Here is a 27,348-nt window from a genome sequence, read left to right on the forward strand (position 1 = left end):
TATGTTTCTGTCAGGTTTGACTTATCCTTTGCTATGGGTACACTGTCTTTTCATGTGGCCCCAAAGAAATAGTTGAGCCATGATTGTTGTTGATAATGACGAGCAGATGCTGATGGGATGATTGCACATCAACAGTTCTCAGACTCAGGTCTTGTGTAATTGGGTGTGTCGATCTATGTCACTCCACAGATGGTTATTAAACTAGTTACAACTTCCCTAAATCTTCTCACTAGACCTGAGCAACATTTAGATAGCTATTCCTTGCCAACTGGGAATAGGCCCTATTGTAAAAAAAAAAAAAATTTATGAACAGTTCCAAGGTCTATTCTCCCTCCTGAAAGGCACACACACATGCATGCACGCACACACACGCACATGCGCACACACACACACAGTAGGGATGTTTGTTTAATTCAAATTCCAAGCTATCAAATTTGAAATTTAACACTTTACGAAAACCATGAATGTTCCTTTACTGCAGTGAACATTACAAGTCCATTAATTTCAAACTGTCATGAAGAAAAACTGTAATCAATCCCCAATTTTCTATGAACAAGTTATATGCATTTTGGATAAGCTATGTACCTCAGAAGCAAGACTGCTATCAGTGCTATCAAAGCTCTCCTCAGGTGACAGGAGAATGGGGAATCCTAGGTCTCAGGATATACAACTGCCAAATTCTTCCTCATGAGAAAGGTACATGGCGCTGATGTGGCTAGATGACAGTGGCCTTCACCAAGGAAGCTCCCAGCTGGCCACAGGGCATGGCCAAAGCTGGACTCCTGGGCCAAAATGGTCCACTTGACATTTTCTTGATACAGAGGTGTCAAACCTTCAACCAGTTGGCCAATTTGGTGGAAAGCTTTCCTACACTGTACACCTGAAGGAATATTTGGTGAGATGGCTCCCCTCAATAAAAAGCATAACTTGTGAAACGCATTCTGTGGAAAGGCAAGTATACTTTCATATACTAAGAGATGTAAACAAGGCAGAGACTCATATAAATTATTAACCTTAGATTAATAAGCTAAACTGAAGTGCCATATGAGAGTTTGATCATTTTTCTTTCCTTCCCTATGAACATTTGACAGACTTAAAAATTTTAGCCATCATGCATTGTTCCCTGAAATGTATCAGTTACACTTCCCACAGAAGCCAACTACGCATTTCCTCATGGGTGTACGTGTAAAACTACCATAACAAAACATTCTCTATTTCCTCATTTTGATTAAAAAGAAAGAAGAAATGCTAAAAGGCACTTACATAAGTGACGGTGCAATACTGACACACCTATCTGTATTCACGATTCACATTCTGCTCAAGTTAAGGAAAGAACTGCCCAGAGCTATGAAATAAAATTACATTGAGAAGGCCAGGCTTTGTGCTCTTGAGACAATTTAGGGAAACTTTAAGGAACAGGAAAGTCACTTCGGGCCACTCAGGAAGAGCTAAGGCTTGAGACATTAAAAACAGCTGAGGAAAAACACTGAGAAACAGCCATCAGAGCACATGAAATGCATGTAAATTAACATGACATTATGGACCCACTGGCAGAACATATGGAAGTTGTGATGGGCTCAGCTGAGTCAGCCACACTCTCCTGCCTATTTCACTTTGGATCAACATCCTGTATAGGTAACAGCACCAACTGGTGACTGCAGGCACAGAATAGCTTTAATAAAACCTAACTGATCCATCTGGGGAAAGAATTCTCAGCTCCTGCTTCGTTGTTGTCATGCTCTGACACAGCTCATCAAACAGAAAGGAAGAGAATCCTTTCCTATCTTGGTGAACAGAATTCAGATTTAGCTACATTATGCAGGAAGCACTGTGGTGTAAACAAGAACTGCCCTAGAAATCAGAACCTGAGTTCTAATCCTGGCTTTGCCATGTGATCTACACTCACCATGTGATCTAGAGGAATTCCTCTGAGCTGAGACTTACTATTCTCATCTGTAAAACTAAAATAATACCACCAGCCCTCCTTCCTTAGAAGACTTCATTTATGGCTCAAGTGAGATCATGTTTATAAAAGTGACTATAGGTGTGCCTGGGTGGCTTGGTCAGTTAAGCGCCCAACTTTGGCTCAGGTCACCATCTCACGGTTGGTGGGTTCCAGCCCCGCATCGGGCTCTGCGGAGCCTGGAGCCTGCTTCAGATTCTGTGTCTCCCTCTCTCTCTCTGCCCCTCCCCTGCTTGCATTCTCTCTCCCTCTCAAAAATAAACATTAAAAAATAATTTTAAAATAATTTTAATAAAAGATAAAAGTGACTATAAACCATAAAGCACTATTTAATGTAAAATTCCCAATCCAAAATCCTGTGAAACAGGAAATCCTCACCATCTAGCCCAGAAATGACAAAGTATTACATGATTCAAATGAGCTCACATACACGTATGTTACGAGACCAGTCCAAATGGGGTGGGATGTGTGCTGGACTGGTATAACCAACTTTGGCATTTTTTAAAATTTCCCCACTGCTCTCCCAGTGCCTCAACAATGCTCAGGAATTACAAGCAAGAACGATAATCTCCTCGGCCTCCCCCAGCCTTCTCTGGCACAGAAATCCAACATAGGCCACTTCACATGCCTGATTAGATAAGCTTTCCCAGTGCTGAAAACCAACTGCTTCTAACATTTCAAACCTGATTTCCATTAAGACTCAGGGGTGAATGATGGGAATAAGTACCAAGTAGATCCTCCTTATTGAAAGAGTTCTCCAGCTTTAATTTGAAATACTAAATAATTTTTTTTCTATGAATCAATTGCTTCTGAGGTGACGGGTGCAAGACACTGCAAACTTGCGCAGACAAAAGGTTAGAAAGGCTTTTAATTCACGCAGTTAATTTACAAATTGGAAATTACTGGACGGTAGTGCTTTTAGTCTGTTCTTTAAGTGATCCATAATCTTGCCTTGGCAATGGAACAGAGTCTAAAGGGAATCCTTGAAAGAAACTGAAACAAGAAGGGCCAGACAAGTATGTCCAGATCCTATCTTCCAAAGCAGGGAATTACCATGTGGCTAATGAAGTTTAAACTATGAGCCCCCCACACTTGAGTGCCTACTTTGTCCCCAGGACCATGCGATTAAATATAATGTTTTTAATATCTGCAAATAATCCTGCAAGTTAGGTATTACTATTATTCCCACTACATAAATAAGGGAACTGAGACTTAGAGAAGTGGCTTACCCAATATTCTTAACTAAGAATCAGAGCCAGGTTTAGCTGGTTCCCAAAACTCAACAGCTGTGCTAAAGCAAAAAATCACAATGTAGTGGGAAAGGGTATCTAAAGTCATTCCAAGAGATAATTAAAAATAAACAATCAACCTATACTGTCATTTATCTCTTTCATTACCCTTAATATCCCCGAGCATTCTATTCTCTCCTTCACCATTCAAGTGGCAGCTAACACAACTAAACCTTAAGGAGAAAGCCCAGCATGTTTGAGAGGACCCACATGTGTGAGCATGCATGTGAAGGGCTGTATTTTAAAACAGGATTATCTGGGATTATCTGTTGATGTCAAACACATTCTCTTATCTATTGGTACAGATGACTATTGATTTTCAGTAACAAAGGAGACAATAATAAGGAAAAAGTTCACAGAAAAGAAGAAAAACTGTGTGCTTTTTCTATTATGACATGTGTAGAAATGCTGCACACAGTTAATTTCAAACTTCCCAGGCCAAGATAGGTTAGTACTGGGTACTTTCAGTAGTTGGCTATGTCCATTGTTCATGTGCTGAGGCATTCCAATCATTTTACATGGTTTCTTACATCTCTTTCAAAATTAAGTAAGAATACATGTGCATGTGCACAGTCAAGAAAAAGCTATGTGTAACTAAAAAGGCTGCCACAAATATAATTCTGGATGGCCATTTTCAATCTTCCAAAATGTTCTTTATTAAGAAAAAAAAAAGCTACCCATTCATTCCTGATCTAATCTACTAAAGAATTTCTTTTAGGATCAAAATATAAAAGGCAAAGAAATGCTAAAAACTTTCCTTGGATTACAACAAACATAAATCCATTCTTCCCACTTAAAAAAAAAAAAAGATTTAGAAAGGACTGCAAATCCTCAAACTGCAATTTTGAAGTATAATTCCTATATAATGCAAATGTTCACTCAGAGGTAAGATGTTAAGAATGGTAAAACTTAAGTCATTTTAGTACACAAAATATCATTAAATCCAAAGTTACACTGCCTGTGGGACTACCGGATTCCACCAAATAAATGGCATTACTTACAATGGGTTAACTGTGTGAGCTCTGGAGCTGGACAAGAGGAGTACCAATTGTTGGCATATACCGATGATTAGCTGATTGACCTAGATGACCATCCCTTAAACTTTCAGTAAACAGGAATCAAAACACCTACTGTAAGGACCAAAGGAAACAGGTAAAGTACTTTTACTAAGTACTGTCAAGCATCTGTCGCATAATAAACCCTCAGTATATGATGGCTATTGTTGCTGCATATAAGCTCCATAAGGACAGAGATTTTTGTCAGTTTGGTTCACTCTATTACTAAGGAGGCATGCCTTGGTCAGCTTTCATGAAATATCCCCAGTTCCTCCAAAGTGACATTCACTTTTATCTGTATTAATTACATTCAAATGCTGCTATCCGTAGTGTATACCTCCTCTCTTTTACTATAAGTGGTTTCAGCTGCTTTTTTGGAAAGATTTAAATATTGGAAAATACTTTAAGTGTTTTAAGAGTATTTGAGTTACTATATGCACCACTTACATTTTCTGTAAACAGTGTGCTTACACATAATTATAAATATCTCAGACTATAAAAGAAAACCTTTCATAGTATTCCCACAACTGAAAAACAAAGTCTTAGAAATAATTATAGAGGGAGCAGAAGGGAGTGGTAGGTAGAAGACAGTTTACTAAATCAGCAAAATAAGAAGTGGAGTTTTGCCTTAAAACAAAACAAAAACCTGACAACCATTTGCTCAAGGCTGCCAAAACTTGAGAATAAGCAAACTGTCATGGGAAACAAATGTTAAAATACAAAATGGTTTTCTGAGAAAGTAACTCCACCAGTCCTGGCTTATCCAATTCTGAATCACTAATGCTACTGCCCCACTGGCTTGTCTTAACCACTACAGAGAAGTCCAAAGGGACAGGCAGGGGGCTCACAGGCAAATATTTCCTCCACTGTCACTGACATTTCCAATATGGCTACATTTCTCCCCCACTTTTCCACTCCTTCTCTGTTTCCTTCTTCAGATCTCAAAAAAAAAAAAAAGAAAAAAAAAAGCCAGTTGATGTACTGATAGATCATTTGAGGAAAGATCACGTGGCCAGAAAACAAGCGCTTGGGTTCTGGCCCAACCTTCACCTAGTGCTGGGTCCCCACCAGTCACTTCTTTGGGCTTTAGTTTCCTCATCTGTAAAACAAGGATGGACTAAATGGGTAATCACCCACCTTCAAGTCCCAAATCTCCAGGAGCCCCTAAAGACGTATTAACAGACCATAGGATATTTTTATTATTGCAAAATGTCTAACAGAGGTAGTCCATTAAGTGCTATAAGGCTAATTAAAACATTGAATATTTTGGCTTTAGACTAGTATTCCACATGGTGACACCGAATGGCACATGATGATGTTTGTCATATCATATGAAACTGGGGAACAACTGAAATAGATCTGATATTATCCTTAAAGATACACTTCAAAAAATCAGAGTTTTTGTAGTATGCATAACATCCAAGCACAAATGTCTGGTTAATAAATAATAGGGAAATGAGTTAACACCTATCAGTGCAATTTGTGTAATAGACAAAATTCCTCCAAATTGGAAGTACACACCATTAAGGGAACAAACTCAAAGACAAGACCCCTAAATATGTATACAGTCACTGAAAAGCAGTGAACAATGTACTTGCTGCAAAGATGAAGCTCCTGTTTCTCACCAAAGGTCCGAATCACTCATCCACTTTTGATTAAAGTGAAAGCAACAAAAAGTCCATACTGCAACATAAAATAACGCTATTTACCTCACTCTTAGTATGTGCCAGGCACTGCATTATGAATTATTATCACATTATACACTTATTTAATTCTCATAATAACCCTAACAATTACATGCTGTTATAATCCTTTTATTACTAATGAATATGAGGCACAGAGTGCTTAAGAAACTTGCCCAAAGACACAGAGCTAGTATGTTCAGAGCCAGACTAAAAAGTATCCCCATCTTCTCTCCCCATAAGCCAATAACTCCCTCTCAAAGAGAAGTCTCCATAAACACAGGCAGGAATGTCCCCAAGCAGAGCCCTCAGGAGTCAGGTCATTGCTAAGGGCAGCCCTCTGAAGATCTCATAGCTGTGGCCCATTTTGGCTTAAAGACTCATCCTTAATGGCAACTCCCCTCCTCTCAGCCCAAATTCATTTTGTTTCTCCTGGTGACAGAAATGAACTAAAGGAAGTCAAGCGCCATTGGTCAATTAATGTCCATCCATTTCTTGTTTATTAGAAGATAAAAAAAATTCCTAATAGCTGACCTCTACAATTCAAAAAACTGCCAGGGGTGCCTGGGTGGCTCAGTTGGTTAACCGTCTAATTTTGGCTCAGGTCATGATCTCGCAATCTGTGAGTTCGAGCCCTGTGTCGGGCTCTGTGTTGACAGCTCGGAGCCTGGTGCCTGCTTTGGATTCAGTGTCTCCCTCTCTCTCTGCCCACCCCCTCCCCCCCGCTTGCACTCTCTCATTCACTCTCTCTCTCTCTCTATCAAAAATAAACAAACATAAAAAATTTAAAAAAAAAACAAATAACTGCCAGTCTTATGAATTAATTTTTAGTTATACATATCATAAAAATATGCATCTTTAGGGGCACCTGGGTGGCACAGTCAGTAAAGCACCTGACTCTTGATCTCAACTCAGGTCATGATCTCACAGTTCATGAGTTCAAGACCTATAATCGGGCTCTGCACTGACAGTGCGGAGCCTGCTTGGGATTCTGTCTCTCTTTCTCTACCCCTCCCTGGCTTGTGCTCTCTCTCAAAAATAAATGAACATAAAAAATTTTTTTTGAGAAAGAAAATGTATATGGCATGTAAATAAAACAAAATTCTAAAAAAAAATGCACCTTTAGTATATCCCTCAGTTTCCCCCTTAACCTATTCCCCATCTTGTAGGGTTGTTGTAGGCGTCATTTTATGAACGTACATAAAGCTCCATCGTTGACTACAGATGCTTGAATTCTGTCTCCATTCTTCATTAACCACATTATTCACCCCATCATCCAAAGCTGTGAATCTCAGTTCCAATTTCCTTGTCTGTAGAACAGTTAAATACTGTCTACCCTAAAGGATAGCCATGTAAATTAAGTGACGAAATATACGTAAAGCCCTAGCAGAATGAGACACATAGTAAGAATTCAACAAAATGTTGTGTTTTTTTTTTAAAAAAGCTGAAGTTTAAAAAGTCAAACCACAAGTTTATATCCCCAGCCCTGTCACTTATTATCTAGGGTTAAACAATGGTATACAAGCCAAATAACCCCTCTGAGGCTCAGTTTCCACTAAGGTTTTATGAAGAATAAACGAGGCAATTATAAGAAGGCTCTGTAAACTCTACATTGCTATGTAAACGTCAGGGTTGTTTTACTTTATGAAAATAAGTTGTATGTCAGTTATATTGAATGATCCTTCCAAATAGTATCTTCATCTTTAAAATGGAAAAACAGGCAGAGAAATTTTAAGCCATAGAGGGAAGGCTGGCAGTTCCAAAAGTAGGATGGAGAAAAGGACTAGGCCAAAATAAATTCAGACCATGACAAAGCAGAAAATAAGCCTTCAAAAAGAAAGATGAAAATAAACACCCCTCAACCTGTTTTTAATCAGCAGCTTCACCTGTTAATTAAGCCTCTCAATGCACAGTCTAGGTGTAAGAATTCTCTAATTTCCTCCCAGAAACAGTATTAGACTTCAGGGTGAGAAAGAGCTTCACTATCAAATCTCTTTTCCCACCCATAAATTAATTTTGTGGATGGGGCATAGAAACAAAGACAACTGGACACAAACCAGAATCTCTCTAACTGGCATTCTCTTAACCACACCTAAAAAATAGTCACAATCCTCTTCAGAGAGGTTTCCTTCTTTGGTTGGTCAGAAATGTCCTTGTTCCCCAGGTCTCTTCCTGCTAAATATGGTAATAGCTGGCAAACAACCAGCCCAGTAAATTCCAATGATACTTAAGAAAGCATTCATATTGCCTGAAATTACTCTGAATCAAACACTTAAGACCTGCAGGGCTTCCACATACAACAGTTCAGCTGGAGCTCTTAATGTCAAAAGCAGCAGGGTACCTTAAGAACATACAAGCTTGAAAAAAAAAGCAGTCTACTCTTCTTTATTGCAACATTCTTCAGCAACAACATTGATCTCCTACCCACTGTGCACACAGCACTGCACTAGGGCAGTGGGAGGCTGGAGGGAGAAATGGAAGAAACAGGTGGTGTCCACAGGGTGCCAAAACAACAGGTTGATTGAGTCAGTTCTGTCCCACAACTAATCAATTTGGTGAGGAGAGAGGGGAGGGAATCTTAGTCATCTTGTTGTCTGACCAAACTGACTGGCTAAACCACAGTACAATTATCAATTAGGTCAAAATGTCAGATTTAGTAGTGCATTAGTCCTGCCTTTCAGGGATGTTACATACTTCAAAGATCTTTGATGTCCAGGAAAACAGGACATAAGCAGCTTACCCTCAACCCACCAAAATCACATATTTAGTTCCAGAATATACAGTTTCCCTCCAGTATATTTTTATAAAATGTTATATGTGCATTTCCTGAGCACATACAACTGACAGCTTTTTGTTTTATGATACAGTCAGATTAGAATTTTAAAGTAGCTATAGAAAATACCAGTTAACAAGAAAATTACAAGATTAAAATTAAAATTACCAGTTAAAAAGAAAATTGATGGGGGCGCCTGGGTGGCACAGTCGGTTAAGCGTCCGACTTCAGCCAGGTCACGATCTCGCAGTCCGTGAGTTCAAGCCCCGCGTCAGGCTCTGGGCTGATGGCTCAGAGCCTGGAGCCTGTTTCCGATTCTGTGTCTCCCTCTCTCTCTGTCCCTCCCCCGTTCATGCTCTGTCTCTCTCTGTCCCAAAAAAAATAAATAAACGTTGAAAAAAATTAAAAAAAAAAAAAAAGAAAAGAAAATTGATGAAGCTCATTGCAAATCAAAGGATTGAAAACCTATCAGATAAACAATTTTTGAAATCAATATTGGTAGCAATTTGATATTATGCAGTTTAACCTGTCCATGCATGTTGCAACACATTTAAGACAAAGGACTAATACACTTAATATAAACAGCTTTTTCAAATCAGTAACCAAAAAATGAATACCTTGAGGGGTAAAAGATACAATTTATCAAAATAAGTAAATAAGAAGTGGACACCAACCATATGAAAAACCACTCAGTATCACTGTATAATCAGGGAGGCAAGTTAAGATGAAGTAGCCTTTACCACTTATCAAATTGGTTAAGAGTTTTAAAAATAAAAACTAGGGTTGAACACAGGTGGGAACACAGTTTCATATTCTGCCAATGGAAATACAACTTGGTCAAACTATGTGGAAAGGAATTTGGCAGTGTGTGTACCAAAGTCACAGGAAAGTCCATACTCTGATACAAAATACTGACTTCTGAGAGCTTATGTTAACAAAATAAATATTCCTACCAAGATTTAAATGTACGAATGTTCATTATAGCATTATTCACAATTATGAAAGTTGGCAACTGAGAATTGGTTTCAGTTTAAATTATATATAACAGATCCTTAAGATAGAACAGTATACACCCTTTAATATTCTTAAAGAACATTTACATATAGGAAAATGTTCACAATATCTTTAGTAGTGCAGAAGCAAATGATAAAACTATACATATGCTAAAATGCCAACTGCAATAACAGACAGAAAAAAACTGTCTAGAATCTATCAAAATATTAACTGTGGGTTTTGGTTGGAAGTGACAGACTTATTGGAGATTTTAATTTTCTCTTATGCTTTCCTTTTTATTTTTAAATTGTTTCCCAATTTTAAAAAATTACCCTCTTTGACGCAGTAATTTTTCTTCTGCAAATCTAGTTTAATGGGGAAAAATCCTAATGAGGAATTTTTTTTTTTATGTATGAAGGTGATCAGCATCATTTATATAGAAAAAAAAAGTGGAACCAACTAAATAGCCAATCAAAAAATGGTCAAAACTAATAACCCCATTAACAAGAATATTATTTAACCAAAAAACATCAATTTATGGAAAATGCTTGAAAATATGAAAAACATTTATAACCATCAAAGAAAGGCAGTACAGAAAACTGTGCATATACATCATTAATCAATAACTCTTTAAAACTAAAGGTAGTGGGGTGTCTGGGTGGCTCAGTCAGTTAAGTGTCCGACTTTGGCTCAAGACATGATCTCACAGTTCATGAGTTTAAGCCCCGCATCAGGCTCTTTGCTGTCAGATGGAGCCTGCTTCGGATCCTGTTTCCCCCCACCCCTGTCAAAAATAAACATTTTTTGGGGCGCCTGGGTGGCGCAGTCGGTTAAGCGTCCGACTTCAGCCAGGTCACGATCTCGCGGTCCGTGAGTTCGAGCCCCGCGTCAGGCTCTGGGCTGATGGCTCAGAGCCTGGAGCCTGTTTCCGATTCTGTGTCTCCCTCTCTCTCTGCCCCTCCCCCGTTCACGCTCTGTCTCTCTCTGTCCCAAAAATAAAGAAACGTTGAAAAAAAAAATTTTTTTTTAAATAAATAAACATTTTTTATAAATAAATAAATAAATAAATAAATAAATAAATAAATAAAACTAAGGGTAGAAAAAAGAAACCAAGAGTACACTAAAATATTAATAGTATGATTATGAATATTTTTCTCATAGTTTTCTAGATTTTTCAATGTCCTTAACTACTTTTAAATGTAATTACTTTTTAAATAACCTCCCCCTCCAAAAAAAATCCTGTAGGGGCACCTGGGTGGCTCAGTCAGTTAAGCGTCCGACTTTGGCTCAGGTCACGATCCAATTCATGAATTCCAGCCCCACGTCGGGCTCCGTGCTGACATCTCAGAACCTGGAGCCTGCTTCGGATTCTGTATCTCCCTCGCTCTCTGCCCCTCCCCCACTCACACTCGGGCTCTCTCTCTCTCAAAAATAAGTAAACAATTTTTAAAAATTTTAATTAGGGGGCACCTGGGTGGCTCAGTCAGTTGAGGGTCCAACTTCGGCTCAGGTCATGATCTTCTGGTTTGTGGGTTCAAGCCCCGCGTTGGGCTCTGTGCTGACAGTTCAGGGCCTGGAGCCTGCTTTGGATTCTGTGTATCCCTCTCTATCTGCTTCTCCCCTGCTCACCCTCGTCTCTTTCTCAAAAATAAATAAAGATTTAAAAAAAATTTTTTTTTAATTTTTTTAATTAAAAAAACCTTGTAAAGGTGCCAGAGAAAATCAACAAAGTATAAATACGAGTTAATTATGTGTAAACACGAAGAATAACTCTGTTACTTTGTAAACCTACCTTAAAATATTACAATGCTTGTTTTTAGTTACAACCATTTTCTTTAAATCTCTTAGGAAGTATATGTCACAGGAGTCATGAAATATTGTCACTTACTTTAAATAGTAACATACTACCAAGGACTTGCATGATTCACAAGGTATGTTTTTCCTCTAATAATCCTCATAAAGATTAGAAAGTGTTTTAAATGTTGCAATAAAGTAAATGTCCTTAACATTTCCAATTAAAAAAGATCTAGCAAATAAATAAAGGCATGTTCAGAGCAAAGAAAGACATTAAAAATAATAATCAAAATATACACATCCTCAAACTTCAACGAGTCTCAACACTTTCTGGATGGACCAAGGCATGTGAAAGCAGAGAATTAAATGGCAGTTTCTTTGCAGCTTACCACATTTCAATTTAGAGGAATTAACACATTAGCACTATCTAGTTTTCTGACTATTTATATTCAGAAACTTAACAAAAGACATTAGTGAGTAAACACTATTCGATTATTCTTATTTGAATGTTGGATAAATATGTCAGCATAGCAACCTCTCCTTCTTAGGGTCTAGTTAAAATAGACTATTTAATCTTCAAGGCTTAAAAAAGCTTCCCAGAATCTCCTCACAAAAGACAGATGAGAATAAAAAGAGATGAAAAAGAAGCAAACAACAACCATTTTAAATGCACCTGCTTCTGAACAAGCTACTATACTTTAGAATGTAACCACAGCTTCTTGTGCAATACTTCATTCAGCAAGCAAAATTGTAGTTTAAAGTGATGCTATTTGTTAAAAGACAACATATTATTAAGGAGGCAATATCTGACTCCAATCAAAATATTATCGTCATGTTTTCCTTACCTCACAAAATACACACAAGCTTTCTTCATATGATTAAATATATAGAAGGGAGGGGGAGCTACTCTTAACCCAGAAACAGGTTCTGCAACACCCATAGACCCAACGTGTCTTTGTGAAGCAATGAGTCCATCTTGGCATGATGTCTGGCTGATGTATTCAAAGAACCAGAGTCACTACCCAGCTGCCAATATTCTGAAAGGAAGTGACTTGAAGACCAGAAACTGCCTCAGGCAGGTCTCTGGGAAGGTGCTTCAGTCCAATGGGAAGAAAGACCCAGGACCCTCACTGAATGATCAAAGACCAAGGACACCAGAGCTGGACCAAGGTAACTAGCCTGCAGTTCAAGGGTGGCAAGGGACAGTAAAATGACCCCCAAGACTTTGTTCAATCGTATCTAATAAAACACAAACTTTGAGGAGCTGGTAGAACAGGGTTTTGCCAAGACAAGCACAGAGGGTGAGGGAGATGTTAGTATGATTAATCAATGCCACCTGAGGCAGCAGCTCTGGGTGTGTCCATACCGTACCTCAGTCATTGCCTGGCTGTGACAAGAAGTTCCTTCAGCTACTGCCACTGAGAACTAGGTCTTCCAAAGAAGATATTTCCACCTTAACTTGTCCTAGATCGGGCTTCTCATCAAGGACTAAGAAAACAGCCCTCTCTCTCTTGCCACAAACCCAGTGATAGACACAACAGATACCATAACATGTGCCAAACTTACATTTAGACCCATACCAGACAAAGGGGTCTTTATCTTTTCCCCCAAGTTAAGTTTAGATACTTCTAAATTACAAAAGAGAAAGGGGAGAATAGCAGACAAGCCCAGTCGGAGTGAGCTGGGGGTCACTATTCCCTAGTAGACCTGAAGTTTACTCCCCCAGACCCTATAGCTCTTAGTCACTCTGACTGCAGGAAACTGCTTTCAGAGACTGTAGATAAGTGACTAAATGACTTGTATTTCATATTCCTAATTGTGTGCTCATCTGTCTTATCTCCATGATGATGTCAGCTCCTTGGGGGCAGGGCCCTATCTTTGACTTGGTCAATGATTCCCACACATCTACAAGAGCAGAATAGCCTGTACTGTCTGCCACATGATGAAATACACAAATTAAGGATGACAAGACACCACAATCCTCTCTAACACACCACTAAGACAGCAGAGCTACAAAGATAATAAACCTTAGAGCCAATAACTAGGGATCCTACCAGAGTTTTATGTAGAAACTTATATACTTACATATAAATAAATTAGTACAGTAATTATCAGTCCAAGCTATGGCTTTTATCATCCCCCCCCCCTTCTTGGTTTTGCTCTTTTTTGTAAGATCAGAGTGTATTTTCTGCCACACAGCTGGTATCTGCCTCAAAAAGGAGATGACAGAAAGAACAGATCTATAGCAAACCTCCTACCACTACAAATAACACTACAGGTTTGTCCCATCCAGAGGCCAGGAGCCTATCCTTTCAGATCTGAAGCCACTTTCTAGTTTCTATAAGGGACAGCAACATCAAGTCCTTGTCAGAGGAACACTCCCGGGCCCCTTCTTGCAGAATGCTCTGTTCTGCTCAAGAGACCCTTGATTCCTGGGGCACCTGGGTGACTCAGTCGGTTAAGTGTCCAACTCTTGATTTCAGTTCAGGTCACAATCTCACAGTTCATGAGTTCGAGCCCCACATCCCACTGCTTGGGATCCTTCCTCTCCCCTCTCTACCCTTCCCCCACTTAAGTTCACACTTTCTCTCTCAAAAAAATAAATAAATAAACCTAAAAATTTTTATTTAAAAAAAGACCCTTGATTCCTCCTTTATTCTCCCTTCCATATTCCACTTGCTGCACAGCCCAGACAGCCCAAAGGCAGGACTGCCTGAAATGAGTGACTTTCATGTATCTTTTTGCACTAACACATCTGAGGGGAATCCCTGACACAAGTTATATGTTCATGGGTTAACAAAGCAGACATGCTAAAAGGCAGTGTCATTCACAAGGACTAGAACAGAATTCCTTAGCGGACACCAAAAAGACAGTGGAACACCTATGTATCCTGGCATCTTTGAAGGGATAAGGAGGCTTCCACCAAAGTCACACACAGCACACATACACCAGCCCTGATATTCTGAATAGTTTGTAGATTATTTTTTTAAGATAAAACAAATCACTTTATTAGTCTTATAGGGATACAGAGCAGCTTCCCTAGTGAGCAAGAATCAAACTCTTCTCAAGGGGAAAAAATGACCACAAGGCCCAGGCAAAGCAACCTATCTCTAGTACTATCAAAGAACAACAAACAAACAAACAAATGCTAACCCAAAACACCCTTACTTTCCCCAGATTCACTCTGCAATGATTCCAAACTTCCCTAATATAAAAATTAACTGGGCTCTGCCCCTCTCCTGCTCTCTCTCTCTCCACTCTCAAAACTAAATAACCATTTTTAAAATTAAAAAAAAAATAAATAAGTGGCTATATCTTCAATATACAAATTCCCAGATACTATTTCAGACCCACTGAATCAGAATATCCAGGAAAACACCCCAGATGGAATCATCTCCATGCTCCTCACTAGGTCTAACTCCTTTAATGGCAGAGTAGGCATCCGTTCAATAAAAGGTACCCCTTTTGGATCCCTGTCACTTACACAGGGCTTAAAACTTTATAAGGCAAATGCCTGAGAAGATGCCAATGGGCACAATTCTCAAGGAGACAGACTACAACTGTATATAAGAAGATCTTTCTAAAACTCAGAGTTGTCCAGAGATGAACTAAGCTGCCTGCAGAGGCAGGGAGCTACCTACCATAAGAGTTGTCCAAGCACAAAAAAGGTAAGCTACCTATTGACCAGGATGTTGTAAGAGGAGCACATCCAGCATGGAAAGGATAGAAGGACTAGGTAAATTTTAAAGTTTCTGCCAACATATAAGTCAACAAAGAGGAAAATTTCAGCTACCCATTAACTAATAAAAAGAGACAGTATAAAAGTCTGTAGGTGGGGTCAGCTTTCAACTGATCTTTTCTCTTCAAAGGAGAAAAGAGCGTAACACACACCCCTGACTCACCTTTGGCCTCTCCTCCAAAATACCCCAAAGGTTGGGAGGACAGAGCAGGAATTACAGGTGCTGTGACAAAGCTGACCTGCTGCTTGGCTGACTCTGCACATCAGACATATGCCAGACAAGTTTTATGGAGGGATGTGTGTGACATAGTGCCTGCCCTCAAGGAGCAAGTATGTTGCAGAGGTAGCTCACACACTATACAGTTCTCTCAAGGTTTTATTTGTCATTTCTCATTTTTAGAATTTTTGTTGGTTGTAGTGGTTTTTAGGGAACGCTCTTGATGGGGTAAAAAAAAAAAAAAAACTTTACTAAATATAAAGTTTGCAATAGAAGTTTGCAATATCCAGCTCATAATGAAAAATCTCAAAAAAACCATCAAAACATAAACTTAGTTAACTCTAATTTTAAAAACACTATTCCAATAATCCCCCAAATGACCAAAATTACAATAAAATATGGCAACTCTGAACAAAATAATAGAATTGCTAGTTTAGTAATATAGTAATACAGGCAACAGTAGAAGAAGCTCAAGTAAGAGGCAGGGGGTGGATGTCAGCGCCTTTGAGGTTAAATTCCAAAGTCAAAGTGACCTTTATGATTTGCAGAAGCGATCAGGGGCACCTGGGTGGCTCAGTCGGTTAAGTACCGAACTTCGGCTCAGGTCACGATCTCAGTTTGTGAGTTTGAGCCCTGCATTGGGCTCAGGGCTGACAGCTCAGAGCCTGGAGCCTGCTTCGGATTCTGTGTCTCCCTCTCTCTCTGCCCCTCCCCTGCTTGCACTCTCTCTCGCAAAAATAAATAAACATTAAAAAAAAAAAAATGAGGGGCGCCTGGGTGGCTCAGTTGGTTATGAGTCTGACTTGGCCCAGGTCATGATCTCACGGTTCGTGGGTTCGAGCCCCACGTTGGGTTCTGTGCTGACAGCTCAGAGCCTGGAACCTGTTTCAGATTCTGTGTCTCCCTCTCTCTCTGCCACTCCCCTGCTCACACTGTATGTCTCTCTCTCTCTCTCTCTCTCTCTCTCTCTCTCTCTCTCAAAAATAAACATTAAAAATTTTTTTAATGATTTGCAGAAGTGATCAAATAAAGAGAGAAGAAACCACACACACGTGCGCACACACACACACAAATTCAAAATAGCAAGTTTAAATAAAACATCTGGGAAAGGGGAAAATTTGGTGTTGCCCCAAATGTAAGGTAAGCAATAACCCTTGCAAATACTATTAAAAAAAAAAAAAAAACTGTCTTGGAGTACCATTGTAGTCCAGAATAAGAAAATGACTAAAAGTAATTGTCCAATTGAACAAATATTTATTGAGTGTCTATTAAATGCCAAGTACAGAAAGTTAGATGCCAAGTTTAGAAAAAATGCATAAATGAAAAAACACAATTCTCTTCCTCAAGATGTACACATTAACCAGAAGTACTTGAGAATGTTCTAAGTGTTTTCGTGTATATAAGCTCATTTGTACAAAAGACAAAAATGGTGCGGAGAGTGGAGGAGGCACCAGACTGAGGACCCGAAGAGAGAAATCCTACTCTCAACTCTGTAGTGGCTCAGTGACTATGGACAATATACCTGGGCAAATGGAGGACCAAAATCCCTCCCACAAGATTATAAGACTAATTAAATACAGACCTGGAGGAGAATGCTGGTCTTCTGGCTCCTAGTCTACTGATCTTTCCAACATATCATTCGTACAGCAGACCAATAAAAAAGGAAGAGTAGAAGAAAATAAGACCTTTTGGTTCCAAGTCATTTGCAGAGAAAGGGAAGAAGAGAGGAGGAGAATTAGAAAAAAGTGAGAGGAGGGGCGCCTGGGTGGCGCAGTCGGTTAAGCGTCCGACTTCAGCCAGGTCACAATCTCGCGGTCCGTGAGTTCGAGCCCCGTGTCGGGCTCTGGGCTGATGGCTCAGAGCCTGGAGCCTGTTTCCGATTCTGTGTCTCCCTCTCTCTCTGCCCCTCCCCCGTTCATGTTCTGTCTCTCTCTGTCCCAAAAATAAATAAAATGTGGAAAAAAAAATTAAAAAAAAAAAAAAGAAAAGAAAAAAGTGAGAGGAAATGAAAGGTTCAAGTTTTGGCATCCAGATAGAAATGTCAAGAAAGGAAGCACTTAAATGAGTGGAAACACAACATAAGGATAATGTAAACTCTCCTATTATATTTTCATTAAAGTCATGGCTTAGAATGTTTTACTCTAAAACCACTAAGGGCAAATAAAGGGGGTCCAAAATTATATATGTATGAATGAAGCTTGAGGAATAAAAGACAACAGAGAAGAAAACGGTTGGATAGAGTATTTATACTATATCGTTCAAATATATAAAGCCCTTCTAAAGGGACAATGGGGACCCACTGTGTCCAGATGAACAAGAAGAAATGGTATTATGCTCTATAGCTCTTATGCTGGCAATTTTAAAAATCTTTGAGAGGATTAAACACTGGAATAGCTAAGGTTAGATTAATTCTGGAAATTGTTAAAAATAAGAAGGGAAGACCCCCCCCCACACACACACACACCACACAAACACACACTTGAAAGCAGAATAATAAACCATCAGTGTTTCCAACAAGTTACTATCAACCTGGAAAACTACAGATTCTCAGACCTACTGTATCATAATCCCTGGGTGTTGACACTAAGAGTCCCCCCAGGTGATCTTGATGTGGAGCCAGGATTTGGAGTTCCTTCTTCTATCACAGTGGACAGGGGAAGGAGGAAAGCCACTAGGAATGGCAGCAGAGTGGGAACTAGATTCATGCAAATTTTGTGGGCAAAATAGAATTTCTGTGGGCGTGATATTTTTAAAATGTATTGTAAAGCTGCTCTGAAGCATCCAAGCATATCCCACCGAATTTAAACATTTTTCTAAAAGTCCTGAAGTCAGCAAATACAATTCAGGTAAACCAAAAGTTACTTCTCTATACCACAGGAAGCCTACAGAATAGACAGCAGAATGGGAATAGCGCAGAGGGATGCCAAGGAGATGCGGGTATTTTTAAAAATCAAAACATCAGGAAAAAGAAAAGAAAGATAAGAAACCATCACTCTCCTTTCCCCTCCCCCCACCAAAGAATAATAATATAGAAAGAACAAGAAAAAAGAAAAAGAAAAATAAACTTTGTCTTCATCTGAAAGAAAACTGCTCTTTGTGATTTTTATTAAAGAGAATTCAGCTAAGAAATTATCTAGCAGGCACCAAAACCAGGGAATCACTTCCCACTGCAAAGCAAAAGAAAAGGAGCAAGAGGTGGTCTTGGATAGCTGTTTAAACAAGCAGACAGATGGGTTGACAGCTTCTCGCCTTAGGAACTCAGTGACATTTAAATTAACAATTGGCCACAATCCCAAATACAGGAACACTCAAAAATTTGGAAGAGTATTATAATTGACATGACAAAAAAATGCCATGATAATAGATGGAGACTCAAGAAACCTTCACTGCCAGACTCTGAAAAGATTTAAAATTTGCACCCAAAAACAGGTTTTATAATCTCATTTATTGCAGTAGTTTAGCATCTGAAGAACACCCATCTGAAAATCAAAATATCCATATTTAGTCCCTTGAACTTACTGACTTAACACTCACCTTGTCCACCTAAAAGCTAGCTGGTAATAGCAATACCTCATCAGTACAGAAGTATAAAAGAGGGTATCATTCTATGGACTGAGTTCCTAGAATGAGAGAAGCCCTATGTGTCAGAGTAATTCTATTTTTGACATCAGTCTTATCACCTAACGCTTAATTTTGCAAATCTGTTTGCAATCATATTTACTATTCCCTCCAACTCTCTAAAGGAGATTATTTGGCTCTTTTCATAGGTGAGGAGACTACAGATCATGAAGATGAAGTTATTTGCTAACGCAAGTCAATGGTAGAAACCAAGGCTTGTAATCCTCAGAGTAGCCCATCGTTTACACTCCTTTTTACCCTAAATCTACACTTACAGTAAAGCTTTCGCTCAAAAAAAAAAAGGAAAGGCAAGAATGCTATCCTGTTTTGTTAAATGCTTCTAAAACAACAATTTTGGTTCATCATCACATAGCCTCCTGGTCCACTTCTGAAATTCTTAGGGACATGGAGGTGTATGGAATTTGAGCTTTCCAAGCAGGATCTGGCTCGTGCTGAACAATCCAGTACTTGGATAAATAACCTTGTTCTCTTTCAAACATCTGTGATTGGCCTGTCAACTACCTGTTAACAATGAACAAAGAGCAAATTTTTCATCATCTTCTTAACCTTTTCTTTGCAAAAAGACATTGTTCATGTTCATGTTTTGGGGTTTTTTTTGTTGTTGTTGTTATTTTGGGGGTTTTGTTTTTGTTTTGGTAAACGTAAAATCTTCCTTCAGATTAGGCTAGGAAAAGAAGAGGTCCCTATGAGTTTCACAAACATGCACCAAGCTGCCATCCCACTGGAAGCAGGGTTCATAAAAAGTAAAACACAGCCCTGCCCCGAAAGGACTTTTTGAATACCTTTTGACTGCCACTGGTTTAATATACATTCTCTTAATTAATCCTATTAGCTGGGTAATTTCATTCCCAGTTTGATTGGTGAGTTCACACAGCAGAGCGGGATTTGAACCCAGGATTACAGAGCTGGGCTCCAAAACCCAAGCTCTTTCCACTAAACAGCCTGAAGAAATTCGGAGTCTGAGACTGTGGGTGGGATGGATAAGACGTGATTCGACGTCCTCGGTCCAACCGTGTTCAGAAAGACTGTTGCGAATATCCAACCATAAAGACGCTTTCCGAGGAAGCACTTTGAATTAACGTATCCACTTTTCCTCACCCGCCCCTGCCCCACCCCCAACAATGCCAAAAGAGCAGCAAACGCCGCTGCCAGGTTGGAGGAGTTGGTGATCGTCACACCACATTCCTGGGGCTGGACACAGACTCTGAAACAGCGCCCGAGCTCAGCGCCTCGGAAAGAATAACAGCAGTCGAGATTTTTAAATCATGTGGCTCATGCAGCCACACCAGTTTCTCTACTGCTCCTGCCTCCACCTTTCAAAGGCTCGAGCAAAACACCGCGGGTTCCTCGGGACCACGGATTCCGAGTGTCCGAACCCAGGCACGCCACGAAGCCCTGTCCCCATCCACCCCAAAGCCGCCCACCCGTCCTGCGTGCCTCCCTTGGGCAGAGCGAGGTCTGGCCGTGAAGGTGCAAGCCGTTGGGCTCGGAGGCCCTGCCCCCGCTCCCTCCACGCCGGAATCTGGCATTCCTTCGCTCAGCCCATCTGCGGTCCGCGGCCGGCGAGGGTTCGTCTCGGGCAGCCGGCCCTCGGCTCTCGCTCGACCCCAGGAAACGCGGAACCAGAAGGGCAACGCAGCCCAAGTCTCCGTACACGACCGCTTGGGAAAGCGAGTTTCTGAGGCTCGCGGCCCGGCCCCCCTTCAGCCGAGGAGGCGTGTGTTGGGGCCGCGGGGGTGTCGGAGGCGGCGGGGAGCGCGGGGGAGGGGGGCCCTGACGGGGTCCAAACTTTCGGGAACCGAGCGGCCCCGCTAGGAACCCGGCCTTCTCGCAGAGAGGAGGACGCAGGAGGGCGGGGTGGGGGAGGTGGAGGCGGATGGAATGGTCGCCCCAGGTGGCCGGCCGAGCTGGGCCGGCGGTGCGCGGGACCCGGCGCAAAGGACAGCGCCCCTCGGCCCGATACTCACCACGCGCGGGGGCCGCGCGGCACAACCAGAGCGCCAGCAGCGCCCACAGGGGAGCGGGGAGCAGGGCGGGCATCTTCTCGGTCGCCTCCTCCGCCGCCGCCGCCGCCTGCGCAGATCCACATGGGGAGGGGGTCCCCACCAAGGGTCCCCCCCACTCTCTCTCCCCTCCTCCCCCTGCTTCTGCGCCTCACGGCCTCGCGCTGTGCCCCGAAGCCCGGGCGTAAATGCCTCCACTCCCTGCACCCCAAAGCTGCCGCTCCTGAGCCGCCGCCTCAGCCGCCGCCCGAAGTTTGGCTGAAACTTTCTCGGCTGTGTAGAGAAGCAGCCTCGTGTGTCCTTCCGCCTCAGCCGCCTCCTCCCACCGCAAGCCCCGCCCCCTGTCGCCGCGGCCGGGCCCCGCCGCCTTCGGCACCCAGGGGTTTCCCGCAGGAAGAAGCGCCGGCCCGAGTTGCGCGCGGAGGGATCTACTACGAGTCCTCCGACGGCCCCGCCAGCCTCCTCCGACCCGCGTCGGGTCTGGACGCGCCTTAACTCCCTCGGCGCTGGACTGCCTCCCCGGGCCGGGCCTCTACCCAAGGAGGTGGGTGATCGGACCCTGAACTTCAGACGCTAGGGTTGCCGAGATCGTGAACTTGCCTGGAGAGACGTGCCTCCTCCAGTGAGAGAGAGGTATCGCCCCCACACATCCACACTTACACACGCTCTCGGGCTAGCTGGGAGGAATGCGGTAGAGAAGGGCAAGCGCTGTCAAAGGAAATGGGGCCAAGGCGCCAAAGGCCCCTGAAAAGGAACGTGGCCATCACCCGGGTTGTGCTGCACCGTTCATTCATTCATTCAGTCAGCAAATATTTCCCAGCCGCCATACTTGGCGTAGCAGTGTGCTCAACACAATGGCATGATCCTACAGACGCGGGATGCACAAACTACTTTAGAGGAGAATCCTACAGGATTCAGGGAAGGTTTGGCTAAAGATATTCGTTGTGACATTGTTCGTAAAAGCCAAAACTTGGAAACAACCTAAATCCCACCCATAGATGAATAGATGAATAATGCATGGTATATTTGTAAAATGAAATGGAATACAGCAATCGAAGAGACTATATTCATGTATGTCAGGGATAGATCAAGAATAAGATGACAGTGAAAATCTCGGTACAAAAAGAGATATAAAGTATATCATTCACGTATATTTAATGTTTTTCAGACCTGTGCCATCTATTATTTATAGATGCATACCACACTATATATACTATATATATACTATACTATAAAGTATACTACTATATAGTATACTATGCTATAATATATATATATATATATATATATATACACAATGGAATATACCACACTATACATATAAATACTATATTATAAAGTATACTATATAGTATACTATACTATACTATACTATATATATATAATGGAATATACCACACTCTATATACGTATATATACTATACTATAAAGTATACTATATAGTATACTATACTATAATATATATATAATGGAATATACCACATTATATACATATATATACTATAAAGATTACTGTATGGTATACTATACTATATGTATAATGGAATATACCACACCATATATATAATTGTAATATATAGAATATAATATAAATAGAATATAGAACATATTCTATAGAATATATAGACTATAACCAGAATAGTGGTTACTCCCAGGGCAGGACAGTGGGGGATGTCACCAAGCATTGGGTACATATGGGCTTACTATTTGTAAGAAAAGAGCTGAAAACAAAACAAACAGAAGGGTTTGTGTGGTTGTAGCATTCCAGAGGACAGCCACCATAAAAGTAAAGGTACAAATAAGGGAATAAGTAGATGAGTTCTGACACTATTTGCATTTACAGGAGTCCAGGAGGGAAGGGGGAGTTGGGACCAGGTTAGTAAGATCTTGAATGACAAGCTGAAAAGGGGGAGGACCAGTTATCCCTCAGATCATAGAAAACCACTGAAGGCTTTTGAACAGGGGTGAGACTTGGTGGAAAGAAAAGTTGCTCTGATAATCCTGTGCAAAATTGATTGTCAGGAGCAAAAGGTGAACTGGAGTCCAAGGGCCAGTCAGGAGTTTGTGAAACACTCCAGGCCTGGGGTGATGAAGGCCTGAACTAATGAGGTGAACGTCAGAATGGAAAGGAAGAGATGGAATTGAGACAATCTTGGGGGAGGGGGGGAATGAGGGGGTGCAACTATGTGACTAATTGGATGGGGGAATTTAGGATCCCATTGGGAAGGAGAATCCAACCCACGGGGCCTCTCCCTGTCCCTTACAGGATAAACACCAAACTTTTAAAGGCGGTAAAAATACAAGGCCTTTACTTCATTGGGCCCCATCTCTCACCCTCTCTGCCCCCATTGTGAACTTTACACAATAACAGTATTGAACGACTTGACATTCCCCCAAACATATCTTCTTGTTTCGGTGTCTGTACCTTCTGTTCCTGGGCTTGGAAGGACTCCTGCCATCCCCTTCCCTCCTTCTCTTAGTGAACTTCTAGTCATCATTAATCCTTCAGGCCTGAGAAGGTTTTGCTGACACTGTAACAAATTCTTACTCCTCACGGACAGTCTCTCCACTGTACTGCTTCCTTATTTTCAGGCAATGTCTATTTTTTACACAGGACTGCTGCTATTTCTGTCTTCTCAACTAATTAGGAGGTCCTTATGGGCAAAGACCATGGCCTTATTTATTCCCAGTGTCTATCACATAATAGATGTTGAACTATAATGTAAAACAACACTAAATAAATGCAAGTCAGTATGATTATAGGCTGAATTTGAATAAGCACTTTATAATAAATAAGCAAGCACTGTTATTGAAAGTAGTCACCTTGGGATGCTAGAAACTCTTTTCAAAAATAACATAATTAGTCAAAATAGCTTTGGAATTTCCCTTGTGCAAATATGTTCACAGAAAGAAAATAACACTACTTTTTAGTTGTTAACCCATAGTGTTACCAGCTAGAGCATTCTCTTTACCCATTAAATATAGTTCATGGTGACTTGGCTCTATAGAAATTTTAAACATCACCTGCATAGACTAGATTTGTCACTATTAAAATATATTCAGAAAAATGCGAAGGTACTCATCCCCAAAAAGCAGCTCTGGAAATGACTGAGGCTATGACATTATTTTAAAAAGGTATGCAGTTTCCCAAGGTGACTGGTTGTTGTTGTTGTTGTTGTTGTTGTTGTTTAACGTTTATTCAATTTTTGAGAGAGAGAGCACAAGGAGGGACAGAGAGAGAGGGAGACATGGAATCCGAAGCAGGCTCCAGTCTCTGAGCTGTCAGCACAGAGCAGGGCTCAAACTCACCGACTGTGAGATCATGACCTGAGCTGAAGTCGGACGCTCAACCGACTGAGCCACCCAGGCGCCCCTAAAATCAAATCTTCATGACAGAGAAGAGGGGGAGACACAGAATCCGAAGCAGGCTCCAGGCTCCATGCTGTCAGCACAGAGCCCGATGAGGGGCTCAAACCCACGAACTGTGAGATCATGACCTGAGCTGAAGTCGGACGCTTAACCGACTGAGCTACCCCGGGCCCCCAAGGTGACTGTTTTAAGGAAAGTAATTATTATGTTCACATATAACTTTTGCTGGATTTGTTATAATTTTAAACTTATTGCACACATTCCCATAAGGACAAGAGGAATAAAGAATAAACGTTATGAATGAAAGTAGGAGAAGGACATTACCAAAGAGGTGTTATAAAAGACGTGTTTTGAAAGAAGCTATGGATATAGTCAAAACAAAACAAAATGGGAGCTGAAAATCAAGGGGAAGACTGGAGTTGGCAAAGACAGAGAGGAAAACAAATCAGTCCAACCCATCATGTATCATTTTGATGAATATTGCCACGGGCCAGATCCTGTGTGAGTAGCTGAGGGATAAAGACAGACAAGTAACCAACAATGAAGATCCAACATGACATGTAGAATGCTGTGGGTTCACAGAGAAGGGACGATGAGTCCTGTCCCAGCCCAGGAGTGGGCAGGGAAGGTTTCTGGGAAGACGTCAACTGCTAGACTAAGAATTGAAGGACCAAAAGATTGATCGGGTAAAGAAGAAGAGTTCTCATGTTTAGAAGTCTAAGGCTATTTCAGACACAGGGAACAGGTATAGAGGCAGGCAAACAATAAAGACCTGAACCTATTCTCTAAAGTGGGAAGATAAGAACTTAGGCAGGAGCTGTGGGGGTGCAGAAAAGATGGGCTCCCAAGACTAGTAATGGTTTAGATGAGAGAGGAAATGTAGGTCAAGGAATCAGCAATGACCCAGGTATCTTGAGGCATGATGGGCTATTCCCAGGCATAGGAAATATAAGAGAAGGAAAAGGAGGTTTCGTAGAGTAGATAAATGGGCAAAAGACCAATGTTGCTGAAAAGGGGAAAGGCATGTTCAGGTGTAGCGGGGCCCTGCAGATGTTAATTGCTTTAGGACCCTGACTGATTAGCAGGATGGAATTGCACTGAAATACACTTTCTGTGGTCGACCTCCCCCCAAAGCTAACCCTAAATTCTACCGTGTGCAGTTAGGTGACTATTTCCCTAATCCCTGTCAGGAGCCAGGGGTCACGTGGTACTGTCTCAAAGCTCCAGTAGCAGCCGAGAACATAAAACTGCCAGAATTTGCCTGGAGATGTCAGCCCTAAATGTACTCAACAGTTTGATTACTCAGCTGGATTTGGGAATGGCCTTCCCTAGGACAGTACTTCTAGTCAAAGCAAATCCTACTTGACAGGAGAAATTGACAGGAAAATATTCAGGTGATCCCATAAGTAATGAGCCAGTGCTAGTTCTTAAAGTTTCACAACTTCACTGAATCAAAGAAAAATGGGATGCCACACACTTTCATCTGAAGCAAATAAGCAAACAAAAAACCTCACCCTCCGGGGCTCAATTAAAATCTACACACCATTAGCAGTAGAAAAACATGAATAAGGCCCAGCACTAGTTTTCATTTTAGTCAAAACTAAAAATATGCATAAATGTCTTTGCTAATTAAAACTCAAGTAAAAATTGCCTCCCAAAACAAATACAGAATTAGGCACTTATTTATTCTTAGGTCTGTTCTCTCAGATCCAGTAGGGTACGAAACCACTCAAAGACAGGGATCTTACATTGTCCATTTTGCCCCAGTTCCTAGCACAGCAGTACACATAAAGTGTTCATAGTATATGCATTGAATAAATGCTTCATGAGGGGTATATATATCTATATGAATTGGAGAGAGATGCATAATTGTCTGGGTCTTTTGGAAAAGCATATGCTGAATCAGTTAAACGCTATAGATGTTGAAGAAGCGATTCTGGAGAACTTATCAAGCCTAGGTTGAGCTACTCAACACATGTACTCCACACATCTCCCCACATAACCCAGGAACCCAGAGTTGTGTGATAAAGTGTGTGTGGAAGCAAGAATTAAAAGGAAGATCTCTGCAAAATAATACCTTGCATTTGTGCAGCGCTTTAGGCTTTCCAGAACACTTTTAAGTACATTATCTTATTTGACTCGCAAAGCAACCATGGGAAACAGTCAAGCCAGTCATTATTATCCCCCATTTCACAGATGAAGAAACTGAGATAGAGTTTAAGTGCCTTGCCCGAGGTCAAGTCATTAATGACAGCTGAGACAAAACCCCTGCTATTTCTGACTTCTTATTCAGTCTCATTCTGTCTCTTCCTAAAACATAACACCAGTTATGAAGCACATCCAAGACCATCTTTAGTTTGGGTACCTCTGGGCAGAGGGCCAACAGCTTCACCATATTAGTGAAGTCCACCATAATGGGACAAAACAAGCTGACTCATTGTAATTAGGAAGCCTAAGCAAGCGAGTACATTCTTTGGTTTAAACACATCTTTTGAGAGCCTACCCTCTGCAAAGCACATCCTTGACTCTGTGGTGATACAGATGTGCATCAGAACCAGCCCCTGTTCTCTGGACATTACAATGCATCGAGGAAGGCCAACACACAACATAACTACAGCAGAAATGAAGCATGGGGCTGTGGGAAAGTAGAGAGCACTGTGATTATTTCTAAGGCCACTTTCATTTCATCCTGTCCCCAGCCTACAAGATATGAATGAACTGAGGTGGCCTATACAGCTGGACTGTAAACAGTGTGAGCACAGGAAGCATCTCTTATTCTTGTTTGTAAACCCCACAGTAGTCGGTTCTTGTCTTGCAGGGAGCATGGAGTAA

General features: G+C 41.1%; 1 protein-coding gene and 1 long non-coding RNA gene across 2 annotated transcripts in view; one reads left to right on the forward strand and one right to left on the reverse strand.

The window, feature by feature from the left end:
- Positions 1–21,420, reverse strand: part of NOTCH2 (notch receptor 2) — a 164,243-nt gene extending 142,823 nt beyond the window's left edge. Inside the window, exon 1 of the mRNA XM_043575978.1 lies at positions 21,112–21,420. Coding sequence (XP_043431913.1) covers positions 21,112–21,184 — 73 coding nt within the window. The 5' untranslated portion in view covers positions 21,185–21,420. The remainder of the gene's footprint in view (positions 1–21,111) is intronic.
- A 94-nt stretch (positions 21,421–21,514) lies between these two features.
- The window catches only part of LOC122481031, a 44,623-nt gene continuing 38,789 nt past the window's right edge, over positions 21,515–27,348 (forward strand). Inside the window, exon 1 of the long non-coding RNA XR_006296733.1 lies at positions 21,515–21,691. This is a non-coding gene — a long non-coding RNA (uncharacterized LOC122481031). The remainder of the gene's footprint in view (positions 21,692–27,348) is intronic.

This window comes from Prionailurus bengalensis, chromosome C1, assembly GCF_016509475.1.
Source record: "Prionailurus bengalensis isolate Pbe53 chromosome C1, Fcat_Pben_1.1_paternal_pri, whole genome shotgun sequence".
Lineage (NCBI taxonomy): Eukaryota > Metazoa > Chordata > Mammalia > Carnivora > Felidae > Prionailurus > Prionailurus bengalensis.